At 42.4% G+C, this 11,983-nt stretch overlaps 1 protein-coding gene across 1 annotated transcript in view; it reads right to left on the bottom strand.

The window, feature by feature from the left end:
• The window catches only part of sfmbt2 (Scm like with four mbt domains 2), a 46,213-nt gene that overhangs the window by 30,018 nt on the left and 4,212 nt on the right, over window positions 1-11,983 (bottom strand). Inside the window, exons 2-4 of the mRNA XM_087170808.1 lie at window positions 9,685-9,862; window positions 7,281-7,375; window positions 1,799-2,039 (exon numbers count right to left, since the gene is read on the bottom strand). Of these exons, the coding sequence (XP_087026934.1) occupies window positions 1,799-2,039; window positions 7,281-7,375; window positions 9,685-9,775 (427 nt within the window). The 5' untranslated portion in view covers window positions 9,776-9,862. The remainder of the gene's footprint in view (window positions 1-1,798; window positions 2,040-7,280; window positions 7,376-9,684; window positions 9,863-11,983) is intronic.

The raw sequence follows: 11,983 nt of genomic DNA, 5'->3' as shown, positions 1-11,983 counted from the left end.
GGGTGGGGAGAGGAGAAGACCCGTCTCTGGCTGTGACCTGGCTGGCAGGTGGAATGACGCTGAGCGAATGTGATGGCGAAGGGCGTGATGTGTCGGTTAGAAAACTGGCAGCGACAGTCAAAGCACTTCAAGGAAAACCTGTCTTTCCGCTCAGTTTATTTAAAGCATTCTTTGTGAGGTGAAGATGGGAGGTGTTCACATGTTTGTGTGTGTGTGTGTGTGTGTGTGTGTGTGTGTGTGTGTGTGTTTGTGTTACGGTTAGCTGACCTTCGGTGCAACTACCTAAAAACCCTTAAGTGACTCAGTGTCGTGCTGCAGATTTTCAAGTTTTCAATCGGATTCCTTCAGGATGGAAAAGATTTTTTTAAGAAACCAACTATACGGTCACACCATGTTACGAGCGTATCATCATCATCAGTGCAAGAAAAAATAAAGTTAAGACTGTTTTTTTTTTAAGCTACAATAATAACCGTGTGGTGCATATAATAAAGACACAAAACACCCAATTAAAAAGGCAGAAAATCCCCCCAAAAAATACTGGAAAAAAAATATTTTGCGCAGATTCCTTCACATCTAAAAGACACTTTTCACCCCTGTTTACAGTAAACAAGTTAATGATCCAACAGGCACGGCTCAGGAAACTGTCTTTTGCTTTTGTTTCTGTTGCCACAAAATGCAAATTGAGCAGTAAATTATCTGACTGAGTCTCTCAGACTCAGAGTCGCCGTGTTAAAACAGTATTTTTCTAAAAAGGTCACATTTTGTATAAAGAGAACCAAAAGAGTCCACCTGCAGTATTTTAAGGAAAATTTACCATTTTCACTTGAGGCTTGTTCTCCTAAATTTTAAGTGAAAACAAAAGACAACGCGCACAAATGTATTTGTACCTGGCAAAGGTCAAAGTGACTGCGGATGTTTAAAAACAGGTGAAAATGTGAACATATACATTAATTTTCACTTCTAATATATTATGTACAGTCAATGGTTTACATAGTATGTTTAACCTGAGGGACTGTTTGCATTTTTTAAGTTGAATAATAGATATAAAACTACAAAAATAAGCCTGAAGTTGTGAAAAAATCTTTTTTAAAGGTCCATCCAGTGTAAAGGTCTCTGTCCATGTGTTGTTTGATTATTGATCAGGTTTAGGTTCTATATTAATACTGTGAAAGTATCAAAGCCTCAATCCACAGAGAAATTCAGAAACTGAGCTTTAAAGCGAGCCGTCAGGACTTCCTGTAACTTTGTGATGTCACAACAAAGCAGTCACCGCCCTCAGCCATGCCCCAAGCCCCGCCCACCTGGACCCACCATCCAAACCTTGCAGGATTTGGTTTCTCTGAGTGTTTTGCCTGAAATCTGCTTTATTTCTATCAGATCACTCAAAAAATAGTCAGCCAATCAGAAGAGAGGCTCAGAGCCTCCTCTCTTCTGATTGGCTCACTGACCTGTTGTAACTAGAGCTGCAGAGAGAAGCCTGAGAGAACTAAAACTACACTGAGATGGTTTTTGGTTCTTAAAAAAACACAAATATATCTTCTTATGGATCAACACTTCAGGAGCTTAATGATCCAATTATCGCCTTGAATTTTGTTGTTGTCTTGCAAACAATAAATATAAAACCTGATAAATTTCCAGAACATAACGAGCCTTTCATTTAAGTATAATAAAGCTCTGTATCCTCAATTGATTTTGCAGCAAAAAGTTGTGCTAACTTATTAACTGCATGAGGAACCTCCTTCATATCAGGGATTTCATGTGGCGGCCTGATGCTTCAGATACACGTGTTTCTTCCTACCTTCAGGGGGCATGAGGGCCTTGTCGTTCTGGGCGCACCAGCCCACCGGGTGCAGCTCGGCCGTCATGACGTCGCACCAGAAGTCGGCCTTGCGGTCCTCGCCGTAGCCGCTGAAGCGCAGCAGCAGCAGCTGGCCGCACGTGGTGATGATGGTGGCCACCCAGTACGTGTCCGGGCTGCTCTTATTGGCCACTTCCAGCTTCATACCGGGCTGGAAGCTGCTCTGCAGGCTGATCTCCACCTGGGAGGAGACGGATTGTTAAAGGAAAGGTTGCCGCTACATCGCTGCTTCAAATGTGGAACTAAAAAGGTAATAATCACCATTCGCCTTCATATTGATGCTTTTGGTGCTTTCTGATCAGATTTACACAATAGGAAACAGATGTAAGGTATAAAAAGGGAACTCCACTAATTTTACACATAAAGGTCAGTTTATGGGAAGTAATACGCAGCCTGCTGAAGCAGATGTCATCACGGTCAACTTGCTTTAACAGACAGTCGGAGTTACTAACTGTAACGCAGGATCATGTGTTTTTGGAGCTTGAGTCACACTTGAGGCTAAAAGTCGAGATATTTTTGCCTCTGCTGCTTCAATTTTGCTTTTTCATTTTCAAAATCTCTCCCTATAAACTCCACTAAACTACAACGGTCAATAATATCCCTCCACCGACCCGCCAAGTTGCGGTAAATAAGGTCACAATGTCTCCTTCCTGAGTTACAGCATTTACTAATAACCAGCAGCGCTTTGGCAGAACATTATGATGTCACAGTGAAGTTGACCTTTGACCTTTTTTGGACATAAAATGCCATCGCTTCATTTTATCCTTATGGACACTTAAGTCAAACTATGTCATAATTAAGTAAGTGTGTGAATTTGTGAGTTTTGTGAGGTCACAGTGACTTTTGACCTTTAACGTTTGACCACCAAAGTCTTTTCAGTTCATCTTTGAGTCTGAGTGAATGTTCGTGCCAAATTTGAAGAAGTTCCCTCAAGGCGTCATCAAGATATCTCCTCCGGATGCATGAAAATAGATCCTTTAAACTGCAATTCTACAAAGACAATGAATTGCTGTTTTCCACTGTTTCATATGTGACTGTAAACTCAATCTTTTTTTTGGGGGGTTTTCGGACCGTTTTGTTGAGTAAAACAAGCATTTCAGAGACGTCCGTCTGTGGGAATTCTATAGGCTGAACAATCGATAAACTGAAACGATAAATCAATAAAGAAAATAATTGTGAGATTCAGCCATAGATTTTAAATCAGAGGAGAAACTTTCCTGAGACAGTTTTTAATTCGACTGCAGGCAGCGGTGCTATGAACCGCAGGTGAGAGTTTAATAATCACCGAACAGACTTAACGAGAGCTGAGTGGAACCGGTCCCAGACAACAGCCCTTCAGTTTCTCCTCGCACTGATTTATCGCTTTCCCTCCGCGAGACACTGAATGCAGCACAGCACATAATGCATTTCCACCATAGCCACAGGCTGCCATACAATTCTCGAGAACCCTACGAGCCCGACAGGATGTTCACATTCTACACTCAACACAGACGCACACACTCTCTCTCTCGAGTGAATGGAAAAAGCCAAGATCTTAGAAATAAACACAATACAAATGGCCCCGTGACTTCCTGCTGCAACAATGCAAACGTGCTGTATCACTCCGGTTGGCTTATGTAAGAGAGCTACGGGCAGCCTCGGCAGCAAACACTGACTGTGTGTGTAGTGTGTGTAGTGTGTGTAGTGTGTGTGTGTGTGTGTGTGTGTGTGTGTGCAGGCCCAAGAGAAATCACTGTTTCAATTTGTCCAGGCACAGAGAGAGAGAGAGAGAGAGAGTGAGAGACGAAGGGCTGCACTTTACTGAATCACATTTTTCTGGGGAATTCATGGTCTGTTTCCCAGTGACTCAATCCACTTACCAACAAGGCAATTTAGCTTCCCAGGAGACCTGAGCCGCTCAAATCACCACAGTTTGTCCGACATCGGGGCCTCGCTCACTAAAAAACCAACAGATTCAAATCTCAACCCTTATTACGCTCATCGCTCCGAGTGACGTAAGAAACTGAAACACTGACACACTTCTTTAAAATTTTCTTCCTTTTCTTATTTAAACCACCGAGCAGACAGACACGTCGCCGGGCGCCGCCGAGCCTCACCGGGACGGACAGCTGCGCCGTCGGGTCAAAGACGGAGTCGGCTGAGGTGGATAAAGACCTCGCATCCAGGATGAACCGCGCTCGTCCCATCTGGCCCTCTCCTGTGATGTAACATGGTAATGGAGGCAAAGCCTGGTAATTGTTTGGAAACGGGATGAGTTGTTTTTCGGAGGGAGGATTGAAACAAAAATGACATCAGAGGAGTCTGAGTATTCACATCGTAACAGGCCAATTAATAGAAACCGGATCAATAATCAGTTACCCGAGACAGGGGTTTAAATCGACCCGACATTCAGATATTTTTTCAAATCATGAAGAAATAAAAGAAAATAATCAAAAAATTACAAAGTAGATTCTGCATTACACCAATCAATCAATCAATCAATCCATCTGTCAATCAAACTGTATTTCCACACAGGTCTGTGCACTTCAAACACCTTTACAGGCGTCGAGACGAGCCAATGATGCGCGTCGAAAATATAAAAAATAAAACATTACTGGAGCTCATGCACACGAGGAAAGAGAAAAGTCGAATTACTTAAATGCGTTTCCGTCCCCGCCCCTGAGCTCAGCTTCCAATCACTTTATCTGAGAGTCAGTATTTTCATATTCTTAGTCTCAATATGTTTTTCTATAAATTAGAAAATAATCAATAACATCAATTATCACGCCACATACATCCACACAGCTTCATTTTGTATTTTAGTATCTTCTGGGATTTTTTTAAATCTTTAGTAGAATCTGAAACGGAGCACAGTGGATTAAACCAGTTTGTAATAACTGGCCTGCTGCAGGTCAGAGAGGTTTAAGAGGCTTGAAAGAGAGTTAGTAAAAACAAATAAATAAGTAAAGTAAAGTAATAAAGCTGGAGGACAAAACCGAAAACGCTGGATGCCACAAACTTCCAAACAGGACGCTAGCCTTTCATTAAAACCCTCCTCTGTTTGGTAACTCAAGTGATGTCACCCGAGTCATTTTCTCAAGACACCAGAGACGGAGAAGACGTCAGTCACCTGGTGAGCAGTCAGCATCTTACGTCTGGTGGTGCTTTGAGGGAAAAATGATGGAGTATCATAAAACATAAAGACATGAGGAAATATCTGAACCAGACAGAATCTGACCGGACACAGAGTCAAAATAACATCTGGCCACTTTGGGTAAATTCAAGTAACTTCAGCTTTTCCTCGGGAAGTTAATTCATCATGATTCTGGCACAGCGGCCGTTCTGCTGAGCTCAGCGTTCGGATGACGAACAACAACATTTAGAAGAAAGGGAAACAAAAAAACCCAAACAATTAGCTGATTCAGTTTTATTTTTGGAAAATCCCCTTAATTCAGTTACTCAGAACACACACGTGTTGATAACATACAGCAGCTTTTCAGTTGAGACCAGATCAGATACTGAAAAGAAAAAAACATGTCAAGTAAAAACTAAAAGGAAGTATAGATGTGGATTTCCTTCGGCGACACGCAGCTCAGCGGACCCGGACCGTGATCCTCAGTCTGAACTAACTCTGCTTCACTTTGGTATCAGACAGTTTCAGCCCGGTGAATCAGAGCAGAGCGCAGATGGCCTGCAGAGTTGTTGCCAAAGGGGGGGGGGGAGAATAAAAAAGTACCTCACCCTTTCATGCCACCTCCCCACTTTGCATTAAAGTTTTACATGCAACGGTCTCAGCTCTGATCGAGTGGATGCGCTCATCAATACATTCCAAACAAGTTTTAAGTTGTGCGTTAGTTCTTTTCTATCTGATGATTCAGTTTTTCTAGAGAATTTAAGCGGTTTCCTGACTCAGATATCAGAGATAAAGATCAGCGGGGGCTGGTTGAACAAAACACCTTTAGTATGAGAACTTGAGTTTTAATTTCTCCTTAGCTGAGCGAGTTACTTGAGGGAGTTGCACAGAATCTCTTAAAAGGTTTCCTTAATTTAAAAAAAAAAAAAGGGAAAGAGTTAAAGCATTTGCAGCAGTAAAAGAGATTTTACGGTGGTAAAATTCTACCGTTTCCATGGAGACCGTTGATTTGCTGCCATCAGCACTTGTGATACCTGTTGCCATTTTCTTTATTCATACAAGATAAAGTCAGAGGTACCTTTACTTTTTCTCTCCTTACTTTGGTCGCTAAGTGCAACAGCAGGAGGACGAGATCGCTGCTTCTTCAATGTTACAAACTTCCCAAAAACTGACAACAGGTTTGACAAGTGCTAATGGCAGCTAATCAACGGTCACCATGGAAACAGTAGAATTTTAAAATTGTAAAAATCTCTTTTACTGCTGAAAATAACTTAACTTTTTTTCTTAACTAACACAACTCCCTTAAGTAAAGAAAGTAAGAAATTAAACTAAGTGTTAAACTTAACCAAACACACACACTGTTAGTTTATTCTGACCCAGACCACACACACACTGCCCTGCTGCCCCAAATACTCACTAGACCACCAAATGTGGATTAATCCGCCGTTGAAAATAGTCCCCTGCGAACACACCATTTCCCCCTGTTTGAGTCACGTTTCCTGAAAAGCTGCAGGGCCCAGCTGATTTAGGAAATCACTGCAACCCTTTTAAAAAGTGAAAGTACACATTTGTAACCTAGTTAGTTTGACTTATTATTCTTTCAGAAATTCTCTTTGTGTCTGCGGCAACTGTTAGATGAATACAACCACAACAGAGAAGACAGGCATTTAACAACAACGCGCTCCACAGCAACATCGCCAACTCTCGGGGATTAAGTACAATAAATGCAAAAGACACACCTCTCATAGTTACAAGTTTAACTGAGCTCTACTCGGAGGATTAAAGGATCAGTCAGTGAAAAATACCAAGCAATAAAGCCAAAACTTGGAATATTGTCCACAAATGAACATTAAAAAGGAACCATTGGATGTCTGTCTACTGTGATATATCTAAGCCACGCCCACTTGAGAGCAAGGAAACAGAAAAAGAGAGAGGATGATGAGGAATGCTGAAATTAAAAACCATGATCATTTCATCCGACTCTGGAATTTCTGTCTCTAAATATTTTAAAACGACCTTGCCCTGTTTTTGTTTTCATTGTGATGCTTTTTCTTTTGTGCTCCAGTAATTACCCACAAAAAGTGTTTACAGAAGCCCGCAGAGGTTGTCAAACGACTTGTGCGTCACGACGGGGAACAAAGCCAACGGGAGCGCTCCATTGAGCGGCATCATCACCGTGACGCCGAGGCCTGGCGCTCTCCAATGTGTCGTTAAAGGATTTCTGCATATGGTACTTAAACCGAGAGGCTGTATTTAAAGGATCACCGTGGCGATGGGATTGTAAGGCGAAGATGATACGCGGTCACTCACGTGTTTGAAGGTGGTGTGAGGGGCGGCGTTTGCCCCCGTCTCCTCCATGTACTCCTCCCAGTTAAACTCCGCCTCCTCCTCCATGGACTCCGCATCTGGATGAACAAAATGTCCCGTCAATCAAACAGACCTTCGTTCAGGGGATGAGACGCAGGTGGCAATTACACACACAGGCTTCGTGTTTTGTAAATGTAGCCGATCTTACCAGTGTGTGTGTGTGTGTGTGTGTGTGTGTGTGTGTGTGTGTGTGTGTGTGTGTGTGTGTGTGTGTCTCTGGAGACTCCTCAGTGTGAAGAGTGTGGGACTGAACCTGCTCTGTCTAATGAGACGGCGCGGTGGGAAGCTGATGTTTTGATTGAGTTTGTTTCTGCTCACTTTTTCTCGTGAACACACACACACACACACACACACACACACACACACACACACACACACACACACACACACACACACACACACACACATTTGATAACAAACAGAGCTCAACTCTTAGCATCCTGCCGACACATTGTGTGTCAAACATGGCACATTTTCTTCTCAGTTAATTCAAGATGTCAGATACGAACTACTCGAATGAACACCACTTACTTCTGTGTTGAGGAAAATGTTCCTACAAACTGTCAAACTTTTTTTACGTGATCTTGCAAAGAAATTCAGAAGTTTTCCTTTTCTTGATTGTGATTGTTTCTCGACCGTTTGTAGATAATAAACAAGACTTCTTATGGTGCACATTTACCAAAATGTAAAATACAGGCTAAAAGCAGAACTATGTTACTATATACTGACTGTGTCTGACACGGTAGTTGTAATACAGTTAGTGTCAAAAATATCAACTTACTTTAGCAGGAAATGATAGTATCTACAAACTGTTACTTTGGCAAGTCACTCCCACTTACAGTAAACGACATCCAACTATAACTATTTAAAGGTCCCATATAATATATAGGTCTCTGTCCATGTGTTTGATTATAGATCAGCTCTAGCTTCTATATTAATACTGTGAAAGTATCAAAGCCTCAGTCCACAGAGAAATGCACACAGCCTGTATTCAGAAACTGAGCCTTAAAACCAGCCGTCAGGACTTCTGGAACTTTGTGATGTCACAACAAAGCAGTCACCAAGCCCCGCCCACCTGGACCCACCATCCAAACCTTGCAGGATTTGGTTTCTCTGAGTGTTTTTACCTGAAATCTGCTATATTTATTTATTTTATTTTTTTATGAGATCACTCAGACAACAGTGAGCCAATCAGAAGAGAGGCTCAGAGCTTCCTCTCTTCTGATTGGCTCACTGACCTGTTGTTACTAGAGCCTGAGAGAGGAGATGTAAAACTACATTGAGATGGTTTTTGGTTCTTAAAACCACAAATATATCTTCTTATGGATCAACACTTCAAAATAAAATACAGGAATAGTGTAAAATATGGAGCTTTAATAGTTTTTTCTTTTTAGATTATTTTTGGAATTTTTTGCCTTTATTCAATCGTCACCAGTAAAGAGGCAGGAAGGAAGATCCACGGCCAGAATCGAACCGTGGACGTTGTGGTTACGTGGCATGCAGTCACCAGAGCGTTCTTAATAGCTGCTTTCTGTATTCAGGATTGTAAACAAAGCTCTTTTACCACAATCCAGAATTTGTTTTCATTTTTTTCAGCTGTGGGCATTTCCTCCATTCCCTCTGTGCAATGCATCATGGGGCATATGACACAACTTATGATCCACCAGCTTTCTTTTTGTAAAGGTGGTGCCAAAATTATATATTATTTTAATTACATTCCATCTTCACCTGAACTGAAGAAGAAAAAAAAAACACACACACACACTGGTAGTATCTCATAGCGTTGCATCATTTGACCCATATTGATCATTGCCTGTGACACAGTGTAATTACTGAAGGTGTAGTCGCTGGGATTTACCGATCCAGAGAGGGACTCTCATAAAACCACAGCTTTTCTGGAGACTTGACACGAGCTGATGCTGAGAAATAAGACACTAACGAATCCTGATGAGCTGGGGCTTACACAGAAAACTATAGTTGAGGTGTTTCAACCTGTGTGTGTTTGTGTGTGTGTGTGTGTGTGTGTTTCCACTGAAAACACAGGGACAAAAGGGACGACACTCAATTTTTTTTCCCTAAAAATGCTCCATTAACATTTACAGTACCACACAGTGCTTATGCCATAAGCCTGCAAATAAAGGTAATTAACGCCAATAAAAGAACAGCCTGATGCAAAACCTACAACTTCAAAATCTACAACAGACTCAACAGTCAGAGTAACACAGTGAGGAAACACTGATTTATAGACAAATATCAAACATAGTCTTTCCAGGAGACAGAGATTCCTACGTCTACCTTATCATTCACCTGATCTTACGAGGGTAAAGATGAAGCTACAGGGCCTCACCTGTGTTCACCTCCTCTTCTTTCCCATTGGTTGAGTTGTACGTCTTGACCGTGGCGAGGGCCAATGGCTGATCTTGAGTGCGAGACTGCATCCTCCACTTCCCCCGGCGAGTGTTAACTTCAGACCTGAGGTTTTTTTCAGTTCTTCCTCAGTGCATCCCTCTCTTTCCTCGACGCCCCTGGAGGAAGAGAAAGCTCAATTAATAATTTGTTCAAGATACTTGATGAGAAACTCTCCTCTTACAGTAAAACAACAGTTCATAAAGGCTTAAAGTGTGCTCAAACAAACACCCACTTCTCAAGTTAGAATTTCCTTGGAAAAGTCATCTGGCAGACAGGAAATGATGCACTTTGCATCTCCAGTTTCTTCAGAATAAACAAAAGAAGAAGTGGGCGGTTTGCATGAGCGGCGGTGGTCACTGTGGCTGAAAAGGGCAGGAAGAAATGAATACGAACCTCCAGAAACTTTAACTCAATCAACACAAGAAGCAGCTGATCTCTCGGAGCAGCGAATTAAACCAAAACAAACAAGTTGTAGATTTCAACACACAACGCTCATTTTCAGCATCATTCAGAAGCAGAGTGAAAAACCTGTTACTCTGTCTTCTGCGTTTTGCAATATCTACCAATGCATACTGTCTGCCGGCCGCGCGCATTTGCATACCACAGCGAAAAACAAAACGCCGTCAGGATGACCAATCAGAGTCCGACGGAGTAGAACAACTGGAATGACACGAGCGGGAGAACGAGGCTGGTGAATTAAACGCGATTTGAAAATGAGGGGGGAGAGAAAAAACGCAGAGCTGCAGAGCGACAGCACTGTAACTGAATATTGACGGTAAAAGAGGAAGTGTGACAGTAAATATGTATTTGTGACACACACACACACACGAAGGACTTGTTTCCCTGTAAACACCACGATGATTTAAAAACCAGCCCCATTTCCTTTTGTCTAATCCACGTGCCATCCCTCAACATGAAGCAGCTTCCACTCGGTTTTAACTCACTTCAACTGGTGATTATCAAACCGACCAATCAACACCTGATTGGGACTGATTGGGGTTGTTAGTCTCTGCCTTCCCCAGCAACGTTTGATTTTCATGCCGCTCTGATTAATCACTGTGAGGCAAACGTATCATGTGATCAGTCAATCAATCACTCGCAGAGCAGAGCTCATGTCTCTCGTCTCCTAATTAATGTAGTTCAGTCGCTCTCTCACTCTTTCTCACTCTTTCTTCTTTCCTAGATTCATCTTGTGGCCCATTCGAGGGTCCCTGAACCCCAGGTTGGGTATCACTCATCGACATCTCTCTGAATAACCTGCAGACCATCTCCTAGATTCATGTATTAATTATTTGGTAAATAAAGCATCTGAAAATAGTAAAAAAAGAGTCCTTCTTCACTTGTTTTGCAAACCAACCGTCCCAAATGGGAGAAAATTCAGCAACAAATCCTCACACTGAAGACAACTTTCACTTAAACAATCAATTTTCTCTGATCGATTATCCTGTCAGCTCTCATTGTAAATGTTACAGGTCCAAACCACCACGTCACCAGAAGCCAGAGCACGTCAACAAACCGCACGTGTAATAAACAAAACCGAATGAAACCCAGTGTGTATCTGAAACTGTCCGGAGCGATCAACACAACGACAATATGTGAAAATCAGCACCTTCACAACAACAGACCTTGTTTGTCACTTGCCTTGGCGGTTGTCCTCGGCCGTGGAGTCACATCACCAGTGACGCACTCACCGACTTCCACCCACTTTCACCAACCTGGCAATTAACGCCGAGGCTCGCTGCCATCGCACAGCGATCCTCAAAAAAATAAATACATTTACAAAAAAAAAGAAAAACAAGCCAAAAAACCAGATCCAGATCATCGGTCTTTGAAATCAATATCCAATAAAAGAGCGGGAAGTATCCTTGTTTTTGATGAGGATCATTGCTGGTATTTACTCAGGCGGGAAAAACAGAAGGAGAGAATCCAACGATCCTCTGATGAAGGTGGAATAAAGTCCTGCGTCTGAAACCCTGAGAAAATTAAAGCACACAAAACACACTGAGACGGCTCCCGCTGCCGAGTGTGTTTACAGAACTGTGAGGCTACGAGGGCTGTGACAGCCTCCACAACCACCCGAGTGTGTGTGTGTGTGTGTGTGTGTGTGTGTGTGTGTGTGTTCGTGTGCCACCCCCCCTGACGTCCCACAGTAGCTCCAGCATACATCCATTGCGTAAACAACAAGCTGAGCTAATTTGGCTCACATGACATCGTCCACTCCCCCCTTCTACCCCCCC

The sequence above is a fragment of the Seriola lalandi genome, unplaced genomic scaffold, assembly GCF_002814215.2.
Source record: "Seriola lalandi dorsalis isolate HSWRI2012SDOR001 ecotype SW California unplaced genomic scaffold, Sedor1 jcf7180002054961, whole genome shotgun sequence".
NCBI lineage: Eukaryota > Metazoa > Chordata > Actinopteri > Carangiformes > Carangidae > Seriola > Seriola lalandi.
Note: the sequence above shows the minus strand (reverse complement) of the source record. Positions and strands in the feature narration are given on the sequence as shown.